Raw genomic sequence first — 18,400 nt, 5'->3', positions numbered from 1 at the left:
GCCGAGGCCTTAGGCCTGGGCAGGGGACCCCCAGCTCCCCGTGGTTGCAGGCTCCGCCCCTGCCTAGTCCTAACGCCTCTGGCCAAGGCGTTAGGCCTGGGCAGGGGACCCCCAGCTGCCCAGGATCGCTGACTCCGCCCCTGCTCCCCGAGATGGCTGGTTCCGCCCCTGCCCAAGCCTAACGCCTCTGACCGAGGCGTTAGGCCTGGGCCGGGGACCCCCAGCTCCAGGCGATTGCAGGCTCCGCCCCTGCCCCCCGCGATCTCCCACTCTGCCCCTGCCCAGGCCTAACGTCTTTGGCCAAGGCTTTAGGCCTGGGCAAGGGATCCCTAGCTCCCCGGACTGCCGGCTCCGTCCCTGCCTAGCTCCCATTGCTGGCTCCACCCCTGCTTCCCGCTATCACTGGCCGGGCGGCAAAGGCGCCTGGTTCTCTGATCACAGCTGGGGGGCAGGGCAAAGGCGGCCCGCAGGGCTCTTAGCTCCCCCCTGGGTTTCCAATCACCGTCAGTGGCAGGGGGCTTCTTCCGTCCTTTCCCTTTCGCCTCCCAGCATTGTGCCTACATATGCAAATTAGCCACCATCTTTGTTGGTGGTTAACCGCCATCTTGGCTGGCAGTTAATTTGCATATCGCCCTGATTAGCCAATGGGAAGGGTAGCGGTCGTATGCTAATTACCATGTTTCTCTTTTATTAGATAGGATGACATTTTTTGTGGCCATGAATTCTACTGATATGTTCTATCTATTCTCAAAGTGTAGTTATGTAGTAAGTTTAAAAAATTCATTTATATTAAAACTTAAAAGCAAGATTTATAAAATATTTAAATCTGAATCTTCAGTAAATCAGATTATTTATAATACTTACTGCTTCAGCTTCTGCTCTTGTCTTGAATGTAATTACTGCATGAAGTGAAGAGTCATCAATCTGACAATCTTCAATTTCACCATATTGCTTTAAATTAAAAACAAGTATTTCCTCCAAATAAATATTTTGAAATATCCAAAATCCTAGTGGTTTTGTAAAATGTTAAAATATCAAAATATAACCCAAAATACATAACAATTCATGGTTATTAACAGAAAAAATGGTGAATAATTCATTTTGGTACTTAATATTGTAAGATAGAGGGTGGTCCTATCTTCCAAATAACAATTTATAATTTTACACTTTCTAAAATTAAGGAAACTTATACTTCATTGAACTATTCTTTAAATAAAGGAAACAATGACCAAAATTGAGCTTCCTTATTGTCTTTCCTTTTATACTCATTATTTTCATTCCAGAATATGCTAAATTCTTTCTGAAGCAGAATATTTAATCCTCAGAATATTCTTAGTGTTTTTTGGGTGTTTTTTTTAGTATCATGCCCAATTTAAAGATGGGGGTGAAAAAGATTAAGAGAATTTAAGTAATCCCCCCACCAAGTAATTAAGTAAATTACCAGGATAAGAGTCCATATCTTTTGATCCTGCTTTCACACTTACTACAGACTCCTATAGACCACACACACTACCTTTTCAGACATTTGAAAGCTAAACATATGAAATTATGCTTGTTTCGTATGTTGGATTTTTTACAAGTGAAGGAAGACTTTCCTACAAACAGCAACTTTTATCATATAAAATTCTAGTCCACGGCCCAGCCGGTGTTGCTCAGTGATTAAAGTGTTGGCCCACGCACTGAAGGTCGGGGGTTTAACTCATGGTCAAGGGCACATACCTGGGTTACAGGTTTGATCCCCAGCCCCAACCGGGGCATGTGCAGGAGGCAACCGATTGGTATGTCTCCCACTCACACATTGATGTTTCTGTCTCCCTCTCTCTCTCTTTCTCTCTCCCACCTTACTCTATCTCCCTTCTACTCTCTCTAAAAATCAATGGAAAAAATATCCTTAGGTAAGGATTTTAAAAAAAATTCTAGTCCTTTATATATCATTACTAATACCTTCCTTCTTTCTTACACAAAAATAAAATTATAAACACGATTTCATTAAATGCACATGCACCTATACAGAAAAATTCTGTAAAGAGAATGAACTTTAGAATCAGTCAGATCCAAGATCTGTCAGTTAAAAGCTGTGTAAATTTGAGTAAGTTACTTAATCTATTCATGCTTCATTTTCCTCATCTCTAAAATGAGGCACAATAAAGGTACCTATCTCTTAGAGCTGTCAAGATAATTCAAAACATAGTGAGTTATATAAGGCACTCAGAATAACACTTCCCCAAAAAAGAAGTGCTTATAAGTTTTAAGCTATAATTTTTATCCACTGGGACCAGTAGCAGTTTCCTTTCTAGGTTGGCTAGACCTAGAATACAATATTAACACATAAAATTCCATCTTCATTTTAAAAATCTGGATGACTCATGCAACATGTTAAATTTTTCCTTAAAAGTATCAAATAAAAGTAAACTACAGGATTTTCCTCTCTAAAGCAATAGTTTAAATCACTCATTTCACAATACCTCAAGGCTCACTAAGTGTAAGAATTGCAACATATCTTCCAGATAATTAAACAAACAAAAAACCCCTACAGCTTATTTTTTAAATAATTAATAAGACTTATAAAGTAATCAAACTCTTTGGTCAAATTAATGGGTTTAAATTACTCATGTCATTTTCATAATTTCCCCTTTAATATATCTATTATCCCCAACAATGATTATATTTGCTTTGTTGCTCAGTAAGAAAGTACCGCAAAATGAGGAAGAAGATCTTCTCTATCACTCTCTGTAAATGCAGAAATCTCCAATGCCCTTGGACGGTGATCTACCACAGCATGACCAGGTACACCTCGACCTCGACCTCGACCTCGGCCCCGACTCCTGCCTCTGCCATGAGCTGCACCTCGACCTCTTGAATGAATTCCTCTGCCCCGACCAGATGAAAGAATCCCTCGTTTGGCAGCCTAGAGGAAATTAGACACAAGTTAAAGACCACAATAACTAACACAAGCCAAGTGTTATACTTTGTCAGGTGAGTCAAACTTTTATACAATTTGACATCATATTCAAATAATGCCCTAAGAAAAAATCTCAAAATTTTAAGTTGAGATTTTAGTTTTTAAAGTGAAAGCAAATTTATGTAGCTAATAAATTTAGAAAACAAAATAACATTAATTTAAGCAATGTTTTGAAATTATCAAATATGCTTTTTTCTACTAAGTTCTTACTCTCCAAGACATCACAAAAAGGCTAGTAATTCTTGATTTCCAAATAATACAGTGTAAAGTATTAATTTAGAAGTCAGTTTAATACATAGATATAAAATACCTACATATACAATAAATGTATTTTCTCATTTGTGACTTTCAAATACAGTGTTTCTATTTGTTTCCCTGTTCACTTCAGTAGGTAGTTATCTCAAATTCATCACTTTAATCACTTACAGTAACATTATACAACCAATGTTGCATAGTAACTTATATTTCACCACATCAGTCTATATGAAGAGCACACCATTCTTTCATTCCACAAATATTTAATGAATACTTCCTATGTACAAGTCCTTACCCTCATGAAACTCAAATCATAGAGGGGTAAAAAGATATTAAGCAACTAAGTTTATATTATATATTAATGAAGTGACTAAAAAAAAAAGAACAGAAAGTTTCATGAGTATCTCCCCTCCCCCAGTTTCATTCTCTACTTTATCCCCTGCATGTATATTAGTAGCTGGCAGATTGTAGATACTTAATATTTGTTCAATGAATCAAAGAAAGAACAAAGAACAAACAAGACACGAGTAAGGGGTGGGAGTTATAGCTTGAACAAAGGAACCAAAGCTGAAAGGAACATAGTAATTCAAAGAACAAATAAAATCTAGTGCAGCTGGACCACATGAGATGGAGATGAGGCTGGGGAACTAGGCAGAGCCAAATCATGAATAACTTTAAAGGACCACATTAGGGATTTTGAATTTTATCCCAAGAGCCATGAAAATCAATTAAAATATTTAAAGCAGAGTCCTGGCAGGTGTGGCTTAGTTGGTTGAGCATCATCCTATGCACCAAGAGGTTGCTGGTTCAATTCCCAGTTGGGGCAAATGCCCAGGCTGGGGGCTTGATCCCCGGTAGGGAGCATGCAGAAGGCAGCCGATCAATGTCTCTCTCTCTCTTTCTCTATGCTTCTCTCTCTCTCTCTCTCTCTCTCTCTCTCTCTCTCTCTCTCTCTCTTTCTCTCCCTTCCTTCCTCCCTCTCCACCCTCCCCTCTGTCTAAATATCAATGAAAACATGTTGTTTTTACAACACAAGAATTATCTTTAAAAATATGTATTTAAAGCAGAGTAGTAGAGTGATGTAATCAAATCAGGGTGTAAAATGTTATTCTGGCTAGAGTCTTAAGAACAGAGGAGAAGGAAGAAGAGAACAAGCCTGGATACCAGTCAGTAGTCTACTACAGTAATCCCAGCTACTGAAGACAGCTGGTGTACAGTGGTGGCAATGGAGATAAAGAAGCAAACAGATTTAAAACATATTTGGAAGTAACATATAAGACATGGTAATTAATTGGATATGAATACTGAAGGAAAGGAAGGAGTCAATGAAGACATATTTTTGGTTTGGGTAATTGTGCAGATGGGAGTTTAGGGGCAAAATAAGCACAATTTTGAACTTGTTGAGTCTGAGGATGTAAAGCATTCAAATGGAAATGTCAAGAACGGACCATTGCCAAATCTCTGCAATTATAAATATTTCAGTTTTTCACCTTAAGACAGTAAATCTTAACATTAGCTAAAATAATCCAAAATCCAAATAATCTTCAAAGATCAAGGATTAATGTTAATAATAGAGCAGCATATACAAAAGTGTATTCTGAAGAACAAAGTGCTCCATGAAAAAGTGAGTCCTTGGACAAATAAGTTAAAGCAATACTGAATATTTAATGTCTTTTTGGAGATTTACAAATTAAAATATCCTCTAAAAAACCCAATAGCTAAAAATCATGTTTAATATAACCTTTTCCAAATTTATTTGGCCTTGGAGTTTTTTTCACTAATATCTTTTAACAAAAAATGGAATTGATGCAGTGAATGACCACACTCTCGGAAACACTGAATTACCGCATATACTAACTGCAAACTAGTTTAGCCATTATATGAAACAAAACAGCCCTAACTGGTTTGGCTCAGTGGATAGAGCGTTGGCCTGCGGACTGAAGGGTCCCAGGTTCAATTCCAGTCAAGGGCATGTACCTTGGTTGCGGGCACATCCCCAGTAGGGGGTGTGCAGGAGGCAGCTGATCGATGTTTCTCTCTATCCCTCTCCCTTCCTCTCTGTAAAAAAATCAATAAAATACATTTTTAAAAAAACACAGAAAATATTATTCAGTGTTTAGCTATGTCAGCATATGAACTAAAACATAGACTAATAAAAATACTGATACAAATATCACATGATCTCACTCATTTGAAATCTAATGAAGAAAATAAACTAATGAAAAAAATAGAGAGACACAGAAGCATCGAACAGACTGTCAAATCTCAGAGGAAAGGCAGGGGTGGGTAGGAAGAGATTAACCAAAGAATTTGTATGCATATACATGCATAACCCATGGACACAAACAATAGTGGTGAGGGCCTGGGCAGCGGGGTGGCCTAGAAGGGATCAGCAGGGGAAGAAAGGGAACATATGTAATACTTTCAACAATAAAGAGTTTTTAAAAATACTGATAATATACTGGCTGGTATGGCTCAGTGGTTGAGCATCAACCCATGAACCAGGAGGTAGAGGTTCAATGAGGTCGAGGTTCAATGCCCAGTCAGGGCACATGCCTGGGTTTTGGGCTTGATCCCCAGTAGGGGGTGTGCAAGAGGCACATCTCTCATCATTGATGTTTCTAGCTCTCCCTCTCCCTTCCTCTCTCTGAAATCAATAAAAACATACCTAGAAAAATACTGATACTACTACTGTTTATACTAAAATTATGAGCAAAACTTTTGAAATGATAATTTGGTTTTTATCCCACCAACACAGGCATCAAATCTCTAGAATGGAGAAAACACAATTTCTATATTAACATAAAGAAATCTATCTTCTCTAAAACCTGTTACTTTGGGCAGGACAGACAGGTGACCATATCAAGTTTCCAGAGAATGAAAAGTGTGCAAGTTTAGGACACCATCTTATGGCTTCCTATGACTGTTAGATAAGACAGCACCTTAAGACAAGCACAGTGGCTGCTAAATATTAAGTCTTTGATACCTGGATGCCAGTACTCAACACAGATTTGTACTGTGTCAGAAAAAGATGATCAAGTTGCTAACAAATTTGGAAAAAAGTATTATTCTCAGATTAAGCAAAAGTAATGATCAAAAACATAAAATTAAATTGTGACATTAAACAATAAATATAGACAAGTACCAATTAATGACATTAACATCTTCATACTTAAAATGCAATTCTGATTTTTAAACATCATTTTGTTAAATGTTAAAAATTCTCATACACGGAAATCAATTTCACTTTATTTTTCTTATATAATCATGACTATTAAGAAAGCAGTTTATTTTCTCTTTTATAAACATCCACAGCACCACCTATAGGCAAAACTTAAGCATGTTCTTTGATATAGTTCTAACACTAGAAGTCTAATCTGTAGAACTTAATATTATAAACCTATTTGTGCATAGGATATCTCTGAAAGAATGCCTGAAAACCAAAAATAGAATTCTCATACACGGAAATCAATTTCACTTTATTTTTCTTATATAATCATGACTATTAAGAAAGCAGTTTATTTTCTCTTTTATAAACATCCACAGCACCACCTATAGGCAAAACTTAAGCATGTTCTTTGATATAGTTCTAACAGAGACTGCCCACAATTGTTGACTAGAATGAGGGAATTGTGTTTTCAAATTAACCACCATAACTACATTCGCTCCTTTTTAGCACACTGTGTAGCTATGATGAAACATACTTCCAGCTGTAATTCTGTATACTTTCTCCTAAGTTCAGTGACTTCTTCTCCAGCTTGCATCTTCTTATATAAATCCAGCTCTGTGTCAAGTAATTCTTTCTGCATCTAGAAAACAGTAATTAATATTTTTGGTGACAATTAATATCCTGCATTTAAACAAAACATTTTACAAAAAACTTTTACACATTCCCATTTAATCTGTACATTTCTTTTCTATCGTCAGTCCTACCATCCTAGTCCAAGCCATCAATCACCTCTAGTCTACAATACCGCTAGCTGCCTAACTTGTTCCTAATCCCACTGATTTCCCTATAATTCACTTTCTATAAAAAAAACCCTGGAATTTTAATGGACTGATATTAAGTAATTTTCAGGAAATAACTGAAAGAAAAGCAAAATACCACGGCATTAACAAGCAATATATAGTATGCTTTTATGTAGAAAAGAATCCATGCACACACACACCAAGGAGGGAAGAGTAGGGAATAGTGTCAGGAATCAAAGGGGAAAGGTCTTCTATATATACCTTTTCATAGTTTAACTTTTGAGTCATGTTAATGTTTCACATATTCAAAAAATAAAATCAGCAAGAATGAGGGAGATCCAAAACTGAATAATACATACAGAAATACACCCAACTTTTTCAAATTAATAATATAACCACGCAAAAAGAAAAAGTAATCCTACGCCACAGTTCTGATTCAATACCTTTAGGGAATATATTGTGAGGTTATAAAGAATGAAAATAAATTCTAAATTTTATAGTTAGTTGTTGGAAGTGGTATTGTTGTAACAATTATGAGACTATTTGGAATGTACTACAGGACTGAGCAAATAAATGAGTGCTGTGTTGACATTAGTGGAAACCAAGTTATCATATGGGAACAGGGAGATAAAATAAGGAAATGAAGAAAGGAAGAACCCCATTATGTTGGATTAGAATTAGAAATTTCAATAGGAACTAATGATTTTATACATGTACACACACACCAAGTATAAATATTGTATATGACACTGGTTTGTTTTTTTCTTAAGCACTTATTATCAACTGAAATTAACTTGCTCACTTATTTGTTATCTAATAAATTTTCCCCTGGTTCAATGAATACATTCTGTAAAGTGTGGTCAGAATGTTACTTCTCTGTTCGTTAATGTTTTATACCACGAACACCTTATAAAATAAAGCTCAAAATCCTCAGTCAAGCATTTAAGTAACTATTATCATTTTGTCTTCAAGTTACCTTTTCGGGATTATCCATAACTATTTTCCTAATTACTAACTTTCCCACTGTAATCCACAGGATTCAAAAGATTAGTAGAGTTTACTTGTTTGTGTTTATTTACTTATTAATTAATGAAGGAAGAGAAGAAATTGTAGCATACAATGGTCAGATTTTGAGCAAAGGATATAATCTAAAAGGAAAAGAACTTTAAACAATGTAGTGTTTTTAATGTGTTTTTTTTTAAAGAAGTAATATGAAAAACACTAATAAAAATATGAAACACTAATAAAAATACCTGAGTCTTGGTTTTTATACTTTTTGGAAGACAGCGTCCAGGAGAAGTAGCTTTGACCTCATCTTTCAACTTGGTAATATTTTTTGTCAAAACCTCTAAAGTTTTCATTATTTCTGCTTTATCTTCAGACTTCATTGCTTTGTTTTTCTCCAGTTTTGAAATTAACATCTGCCAGATTTTTTAAGAGAAAAATAGAAGATACTTATTCCTACTATTATTAATAAAACAAACATAACAAACTAAGTATAAAAATAAGTATCTACTACTTTTAGTTTGTATATTCATAACAAGGATTATAACCACTAAAATATCAGATTGGTGATGCTAACTATCTCAATTCAAGCCTTAATCTTGGTTTACTTTGTAAAGAACTATAGTATTACTCTTTGGGTCTGTCTCTTAGAACACAAGAAATTCAATTCAATCCCTGAAAAGCTGTCAATTTGAAGTAGTATTAACAATTTTACTTTCTAATCATTTGTTGATATTACTGCCTCTAAGTACTCCTGATCCAAATGGAATCTGTAACCCAGAATGAATCACAGGAGAAATTCTGCTTTCCCTTCATATAATGAGGTTTAGGAAATGAAAAGTTTAATTACTTTCTTTGTCATAAGGAAACTACCTGGCTAGCCTAGGAATGATATCCTCACCATGGACAGGGAACAAGAAGAGAAACAGGGTATTATGGCATATAAGATACCACACATTATAGGTTCTCTGAGTCAAGATGGTTTCAGTTTTTGGTATAAAGCACTATGATTTTTCTTTATCAAGCATATCCAAATTTAAATTATAAAAGACATACATTTTAGACTAAAATGTATACTTTTTGTATTTTCAGTATTTGGAAATGTCATAACCTTTACTACCAGATATGATTTAAGAACTTACACTAAATTAATGTCATAAACAAGAGACATAAAGAAATACTGTAAGCTACATAAGTAATTTTTAATTTTCTAGCAGTCACTTTAAAAAGATAAGAGATATAGTAAAACTAATTTAATAATATATTCCATTTAACAAAAAGTATTCAAAATGTTACATTTCAACAAAAATTGAGAGGTTTTTGCTTTTTTTCTTCATACTACATCTTTGAAATCTGGTGAAGTATTTTTTACACTGACAGCACATCTCAACTTGGACTAGACACATTTTAAGTAAATAATAGTCAGATATGGCAATTAAATAAAGGTCCATCTCAATATTAAGAAAAAGGTTCCATTTCACTATCTGTTGAATAAAGGACTACACAGCAATATACTTGGATAAATACTCCTTATTTTCATTTCAAATTTGAAAACCATAGTTCCATTTAAACTACTCCAATTCCCAGTCCACCATTCAATGTATGCTCTTCATGTCCAATATACTATCAATTGATAATATACTTTATCATTGATAATATCTTAGTTTTACCATATCAGTTACAATAAATGTTTCTCAGTAATATCTATATAGTGTAAGATTAAGTTCACTCAAAGCTGTAACATTTACAAAAATATATTTTGCCAAATCTAATTGTTAATATTTTACCTTCTGTGTTTCAATGTGCTTTTCTAAAATTTCTTGTTTTCTTTTCCTTACATCCTGCTGAAGTTTCAGTGCCTCCTAGGGGAAGGGACCAAAAATATCATTAGAATATTGACCGTTTATTATTCCAATAAACAAAATGATTTAAGAGGACAGAAATGGTTATAACTACAGAAGCTTGGCAACAAAAATTAAATGCAAACGTTTCCTATGTAACACTGAAATATGTATGCAAGTTTTAAAAGATCAGGAGAATCTTTCATTCCAAGAAAAATATTAATAGTTACTGCTACACTATGGAAAATAAAAGTTCAGAGGCAGCCAACATACTCCTTTTAAATTTCATTTTGTTATGAGCACCGAAAAAACAGATACATGCAGAAGAGCTTTTCTACATGCAAATTTTGTACAATAATAGTTGTACTTACCTGTTTTTTTTTCTGTGCTTCATTATTATCAACTGCAGAGGGGGAAACAAGTAAGGTTTTTTGTGCAGCCTTCAAAGCAGCTGGATTATACACTGTTTTTGTTAGGCCAGTAGATGTAGATAACACCTACCAATAAAAATTCAATTTTGTAAAAAAAAATCTATCAGGCATTCATGATTTTCTGAGTCCTGTTTTCTTATGAAATAACATTAAAGCACTTCTGTTAAAATTTAGTACAGTGAACTAAATGTATTGATTTGAAAAGAAGGGTATGAAAAATGAATAAACTATGAAATAAAAAAATTTAATTAATATATTTATAGGAAAAAAGTAAAAACAAACATAAAAACTTCAAGAAAAAACAGTCATTACTATATCACTGAGAAAATATTAGTTGCTGAATACCTGTGCTAGTATTCCTACTAACTAAAACAAAATCTGTACTTAAGAGCATGGCACAGGAAAAAAACTGGATGTTGTTCCTCAAACAATTTGCAATTGTTTGTCTCTTAAGATCATTTGCAATTTACAGTTTGGAAATTAACTTTGTTGCTTTCTTTCTCCATCCTTTTGCTAGCATTGCTCCTTCTGCTTCAAGTGACCTTTACCTTTAAACCCAGCTCAAGTTCAACACAACCAGCCAAGACTTCCACAAAGTCCTAATCATTTTTTTTTTTACCCAGGTCCTTCTATGAAATTTTATTCCTACAGCTATTAAATTATTTAGTAAAAATGATCTGATGATTTATTGTTTCTCTCCCTGTTTACACTGTAAGGTCCTTGAAACAAAAAGCGTGCCTTTCTCCTCTTTGCTCTTTCTCCAAATACCCAATCCTTGCTACTAATCCTATATAATAAAAGGCAAATATGCAAATTGTCCCCTCAACCAGGGGTTCAACCGGGAGTTCAACCAGGGGGCAGGGCTGGCCGGTGAAATGCCTGCGGCCCCTCCCTCTGGCTGGCCCAATTGGGGGGTCGGCTGAACCCCACCCATGCACAAATTCATGCATCGGGCCTCTAGTTAATTTTAAGACCCTGGGTAAGTTCAAGTACTTTTCAGGCTTCAGTTTGTTTTTCTATAAAATGAGGAAGTTCATCTTGATGATATCTAATGTCCTTAACCAACCCAGGAGAGTAGAGATTTTTTGGCTTGCTTCATTGCTATATCTTCAGTGCCAAGAACAGTTCCAGCACACATTCTAAATATTCAATAAACACTTTGCACTAAATTAAACTGAAATGATGATAAATCCAAGTGGACAACCTTTTCTACACATGGTCAAGTTAAGAGAAGTGTATGGGCTACTTTATCCTTCAAAAGCAAAAAGTTGCAAGTTCCATGGGGTGGTTCGTTACTGGGTCTTGGAAAGGAGTCTAGGAATTCCTTCAGAGAAATCTGTGACTACTATATAAAAACAAAACATTAAACCGTATCTATGAAGAATGTAACTTTCCAGAGGAAAAAACATAGCTTCCCAAGTCTTAAAGGAGTTCATGATCTAAAAAGACATTAAGAGGAGAGTATCAATGAGAAAAAAAACCTTGCTCTCTAGCTACTAAAATGTAAATATCTGGATACCAGAGAAGTAGCAATCTGGACACTGCATTATAATCTTTTATCATGGAATAGATTAGGGAACATCACAAAGTTTAGGTAACTCATCACTATGCCTATTATTCAAGAATGCTAGCTTCTAAATAAAATAAAATAAAACCCCAGAATGCTATAACTTATAAAATACATACAAAGAATTTACAAGAGTTTTAAGGAGATAATGTGAACAGCCTAAATCTTTTAAAAAAACTAACCAGGATGGTATACGCAGATGCCTTTATTCTTCATAAATCTCCCAAGGTAAGCAGAAGCACTCAAACATCATCTGACTGATCACTCTACTCAAATAATACCTATTTAATAGCTATTGCAATATCTTAATATTTAGCTATATGAATCAGGTTTTAAGTTTCCTCTCTATTAGTCCTCTCACAAAAATGGAAACTTAGAAGAAGAATCACTAAAGGGTTTACTCAATGTTATTTACAAGAAAGGGATAAAAATTTTACATTTGTGTATTTATTTGCTTTAAAAATGACAGAAGATACTGGATGGATACTAGTATTGAGATTTTCCCTGCCTTCAATAAAAAAATATTTTTTTTTAGTAATATTTGATGATGAACAATCTTCTATTTTTCCTAAGACTTCTCTGAATCACTGACCTCTAAGGATTCTGCAGCAAAAATCACTATGGACTAGGGAGAGAGAACAAAACTGAAATGCTATTCTTTAAACAGGTTCACTGAAGTTGACTGAAAGTTATATTTTAGAAATAACTGCTTTCCAGAAAACATTCTTTACAAGTAATTTCCTCCATAAATAGCCCACTGCCATTAGTGATTTTCATAAATTAAATTAGTAGTAATTATATTAATAAATTATACTATCATTTCCAAGAATGTCCCCCTTTTAGCCTAAAGCTATATAAAACATGCTAAAAAAAATGAAAACAGTAGCAAAAAAATAATAGAAAGATTTTGTAAAAGCTATAATTAGTACACTTCAAATTTGTACATGTCCAAATGTCGACATAAACAGATCCTAAACATCATCAGCTTTGTATTCATCCCCAGAACTGCTAAGAATAAAAGACTTATATTGTTCATTTATTCCTCAGCTACTTATCAAGAAAAATAAATCTAATCAAAGTAAATATTTACATATTGCTAAATTTAGTAGCATAGACTAAGGGATATAAATTTAGAGAAAGGGGGGGATATCATATGAAAAAATGTAGAGGTTTCATAGAAGAGGTTAGTGATTTTTTCAATCTTTAAAAGAATGACTAGAATTCAGTTAGGCAGAGGGAAATGCACTCCAGAAAAATCACCACCAAAAAATGAAAACGAGGCAGGCAATAGCAGAAAAAGACTCCTTAGAAAAGAAAGGTGTAATGCAGACGTACTAACAGAACCAGAATAATTGAGGTATGATAACCTGTGAACCAAGCTAAGTCATTTAGCTGAGGAAATGAAGGTTTCTTTAAGCAACTAACATTAAAATAAGTCTGAAAGTAGGATGGTGGCAGAATACACTAGATGAAGGTATGGCAGCTCTGAACTGCATCCATAGGCCAGGGGCCTGAAGGTGATAGAGAAAGAGAATTGGAATGTAAACACAAGCAATGACTCTAAAGCAGGGGTGGGCAAACTTTTTGACTCGAGGGCCACAATGGGTTCTTAAACTGGACCGGAGGGCCGGAACAAAAGCATGGATGGAGTGTTTGTGTGAACTAATATAAATTCAAAGTAAACATCATTACATAAAAGGGTACGGTCTTTTTTTTTTTTAGTTTTATTCATTTCAAACAGGCCGGATCCGGCCCGTGGGCCGTAGTTTGCCCACGGCTGCTCTAAAGGCTTTTAGACTATACAAATTGGAAATTGGTGGTATAACTTCCAGAGGTAAGGCTAGGAGAAATTAATTTATGTGGGAAATAATGAATCATGATAGGCTTATTATGCCTAGAGTAATGCTGAGGTGTCCAAGAGGGAAATCTGATTTAGCGAATGAAATTCATATTCAAATATCTAGAACTGCCGAAGTTTTAGAGGAAATAAGGAAAACAATATACTGAAGAAGCAGTACAGAAAGCAGGTCAGCTATCTCATGGGGTGTTCATGAAATCAATTACCCATGTAACCTTCATAATGGACTAAAATAGGAGATCCAGATTCAAGTAACTCAAGTGTATAGATCAACCAAAACACTATTTGGGCCTTATCTTCCTTTAAGGTGAGGGTATAGAAATGGGAAAAATTATCTAATCCTAATATACTGTGTTTCCATATACCTCAAATAAGACTAAAGATCAGGACATTCACTTATACCTAACCAGAAAGAAAAAAAAAAAAAGCCACATCTACACAAAACTAGAAGATAGGTCCATAAATTATCTTAATTTAATCAGCATTTGTCTCTTTATTTAAAAAAAAAAAAGACTAGATGTATTGTCAGGCTATATACAATAGTTATTAATTATAAATAAAAATACTACATTTACATCATCTTTTCTAGTTTACAAAATATTTTTAAATAACTTTTACTTAATCCCTCAAAAACTTTATGAGCAATATAAATATTACCATCACCATTTTATGATGAAGAAAAAGTTTCATAAAGATTAACAGCACTGCCCAATATCATGCAGTTAGTAAATAGAGAGTCAAAGCTCAAACTCAAGTACAATTCCTAGTTCATGGCCCTTTCTTTTAGGCTGCCAGAGTTTTCAAAATAAAATGTAAAAAATATTTCTAAAGAAAATATAGTAAATACAAAGAAAAAGAATGAATGAAGCACATGGAAACTATAGTGAGCAGCAAGTATTAAAATGCTGATGCAAAAAGTAAAAAAAGGGAAGCAAATATTTTTCTTTTCAGCAAATGGAAAGCAAAATGGTAGGGATAAGAGATAAAGATACTATTAAGAAGCAAAAGTTTGAAACTATGAAAAAATTAAAAAATTAAGATGCCATCTGAAAACATTTATGAAGCCAAGACAAACACATCATGCTTCTTCTTACCTTTTCAGTTGCTGAAACAGATGGCTTTGATACAAAACCCAACCTGTCCTTCACAGATAATTTAGTTACATTCTAAAAAAATTAAAACGGACATATTCAGTGTTTCCCTAAACATATATGTCTGAAGGGATTATGAACATTCTGATTCTACTAACATATACTGACTTTGTAGGTATACTGATGTTAATCACAAAACCTGGATCTTTTTTCAAAGAGAGACAGAAAGAAAATGTGTATGGAAAAACGAACAGTATGTAATATTAATCATGAAAAACTATGATGTAAAATAAGATGTCTAAGCCAGGTGGTTGCTAAAGTCCCCTCCATTGATACAGAACCATGAATTCTTAGAATCCTATGTTGACCAATAGAAAGTTTGAACATTGTAAATATTAGGTTTGAGTAAATAAAGGATGTGCCTGCTTCTTGAGCTTAAAAATAAAAGTCATTCTTTCCTAAAGTATGTTTTATTTTATAGCCAAATACATTGCATTTGCTGATGATTTGGAATAATAGGATTAGGTGGGGGTTTTTAAGTAAATAATAATTTACCAATTTACATTCTGCACGTTTATTTTAATAGAATCTCAATCTATTACTTTTTAAATAGAATCTCAATATATTATTTTTCAGGAAGACTACTGGAATAAGGTGTCATCCATTAGCTAAGTAGGATAGTATATCATAACTTTATTTTATACAAATGCTGAAACATCTGGAGACAAAGAAAACCTAAGTTTTAGAGATTGAAGGTATAGAAATAAGAAATTGCCACTCAAGTATGGAAGGGAGTGGGAAGGGAATGACATATGGAAAAGAAAATCCAAGAGTCAGGAATAAGTGATGCAAAGTTCTGAGAGCGTAATAAGTAACTTGAATCAGTATATTAAGCATGTTACAACTGGATGGTTTAAGCCTTCCTGTCCCAATAGCTTTCAGTTCGGACTACTGCATAATTATTTCTGAAATAGAATTCTAGTTAAGTCAAAGATGATGGGAAAAAATAAGATTTAGTATACTGAACTTCACTTTCCAGGCAGATTTGCTGAAAAATACCTCCTCCACAAAGTGAAAGAGAGTTCTTTCTTATAAATAGGTATTAACTAGAGAGAAGAATTTAATATTCAAATAGTATAGAAAAAGTAGAATGTGAAAATGTTATAATAGTAACAAAAATATGTATAAACTATCCTATTTCTGTATAAAATACATACAATTAACTATAATTCAAATCACCAAGGGAAACTAATTTACTCAGAACCTACTATGTGACAGACACAATAATAAGACTTTTCATTCACCTGAGGAAGGTCTGAACTGGCACTCTGGGCTTCTGCTGGTTCAATAGTACTTGTAGGTACTGGACCCAACCGCTCTTTGACAGACTGCTTCACAACAGGCAAAATGGGCTGCTGGACTAAAGGCTGCATTACCTCAGAATAAGAAAAAAATGTTAAACATTCACAAGCATCGAAAATAACCTTTGTTATTTTGTTACTAAATTGCCCATGCAGAGAAAGTCTTAAAAGTGCAGCTTGTAATCAAAACCTAGCCACCTTCCAAATTTCTTCACGTTTTCCTTTGCATGTAAGAACTTATTTATAGAGAAAAAAATTAAAATCTACACTTCACTACCTTCTTTCTTTCTTTTATTTTAATGAACAGCAGAAAGTTAAAGAAACAAACTGCTGTAAGACACCTCTACGAGCAATTAATCTAACATTACATATTGACTGATTCACTGATTGAAAGTGAGAGGGAGAAAAGGAGAAAGGGAGGAAGGGAAAGAAGCGAAGAAGGAAGAGGATTTCCAAAATGAACCCATAGTCTGACTATGTGGAATATGTAAAGCTATCATGTACTGAGTGTCTCTGATCTACCTGGGAATATTTTCTATATGCTTTACACATACCTATAATTATCTAATAAACTAGGGCTTAACTTCACAATAAAATGAAAGAAGAGAGATTAAATAACTTCCTCAAGTCTATATATTTAAAAGTGGTTGAGGCAGGATCTAAACTCAAAAGTCTACCTAACTGCAATGCCTCTGCTTTCTAAGCGTATTCTATGAGCATTTAATTTCACATAAATTTCTCTTACCTTTGGAGAAGTAGTTTGTAATTGCTGGGTGCCTCCTTCTCTGTGCCAATAAACCTTAATAAAGCGATTGTTTAGCACTGCTTCTGTACTTGATATTGCTTTCTTTGCTTCTTCATATGTTGCAAATTGGATAAGGGCACCTTCAGGATCACCATTATAGGCAACCTAAGGTGTCAAATATTAAGAACAGTGAATTTCCAAATGAATATGTTGTTTCATATAGTAAAATTCCTCAACAAATAAAATATTGGTCCTCCTATGTGAGATTCTATCTTTATACTTCCTTAAATATAGACTATTACCATAACCTACTTTCACTCCAGAAGAGTGCAGGAGGCAACCAATCGATGTGTCTCTCTCAAATCGATGTTTCTCTCTCTCTGTCTTTCCCCCTCTCTTCCACTCTCTCTAGAAATCAATGGAAAAATATCCTCAGGTGAGGATTGACAAAACAAACAAAAGAGTGCAAGAAAATTTAAGAAATAAATAAATTTTACACATAAGTAAACTGAATTCAAAGAGTATATGATTCTGCAGACTCATATTAGTAAGTAGCAGATACAAGGCTTTTCACTTCAAATTTTTTGTTCTTTTGGTTTTGAAAATTCTCTTAAATTTAATATTACCAGTGTAGTTAATTGTGTGAGAAAAAATATTCCAGAAACTTTTTTGTCTAAATCTAAATGTGACAGATCAATTAAATAGCCATAAAAAGATATTCACAAATAACTACAGGGTAATGTGTATAAGATGGGTCCATAATTTTCAAATATATACATTTTTAAGTGTGTGTGTTGACTGACTGATAAGCAAATATAGATAAAGAAATACAAAACAAAAAAATCTACAATAATACATGGTAAATTGTTAACAATGATGTAACTGTATTATGGGGATATATGGGAAGAGAAATGTAAGGGACAAAAAGAGTTAACGTAGAAACATTTTTTTTTTATTCTATATAAATTTCTACTGTCCTGCCACAACCAAGCATGCGATTTTCATCTATTACTTTTACATTATTTTTAAATGGGAATAAAACAAAATTTTCCAAATTAATCAACTTAAGCTGTACTCTCTACAATTTATTATTTTTATCAGGTGATGACAAATAATTCTTATTGAAAAAACTGAAAAAAAAGAAAGCCCAATATTATTTCAACACTTTTACATATTACACAAGGAAAGCTCAGTACTAAATAACCTTACAAGTTATATCCAAAGCCAAGGTCTAAGTTAGGGTGAAGTCAAATACAAACTACACTGATATTTATCTTGAAAAATACTCAAAAAATGGTACAGGAAAAAGCAAATG

At 33.9% G+C, this 18,400-nt stretch overlaps 1 protein-coding gene across 23 annotated transcripts in view; it reads right to left on the bottom strand.

Moving 5' to 3' along the window:
* The window catches only part of RBM26 (RNA binding motif protein 26), an 84,358-nt gene that overhangs the window by 19,272 nt on the left and 46,686 nt on the right, over positions 1-18,400 (bottom strand). For 13 of the 23 annotated variants that reach the window (XM_023751697.1, XM_023751706.1, XM_023751716.1 and 10 more), the window contains 9 exons: positions 17,086-17,250; positions 16,284-16,415; positions 14,983-15,054; positions 10,404-10,529; positions 9,979-10,053; positions 8,440-8,607; positions 6,922-7,026; positions 2,696-2,908; positions 865-951 (listed from right to left, as the gene is read on the bottom strand). In XM_023751697.1, the coding sequence (XP_023607465.1) occupies positions 865-951; positions 2,696-2,908; positions 6,922-7,026; positions 8,440-8,607; positions 9,979-10,053; positions 10,404-10,529; positions 14,983-15,054; positions 16,284-16,415; positions 17,086-17,250 (1,143 nt within the window). The remainder of the gene's footprint in view (positions 1-864; positions 952-2,695; positions 2,909-6,921; positions 7,027-8,439; positions 8,608-9,978; positions 10,054-10,403; positions 10,530-14,982; positions 15,055-16,283; positions 16,416-17,085; positions 17,251-18,400) is intronic. The other 10 variants (XM_006086052.3, XM_023751699.1, XM_023751710.1 and 7 more) reach the window with 4 other exon arrangements.

Source organism: Myotis lucifugus, unplaced genomic scaffold, assembly GCF_000147115.1.
Source record: "Myotis lucifugus unplaced genomic scaffold, Myoluc2.0 scaffold_24, whole genome shotgun sequence".
NCBI lineage: Eukaryota > Metazoa > Chordata > Mammalia > Chiroptera > Vespertilionidae > Myotis > Myotis lucifugus.
This window is presented reverse-complemented; position numbering and strand designations above follow the sequence as displayed.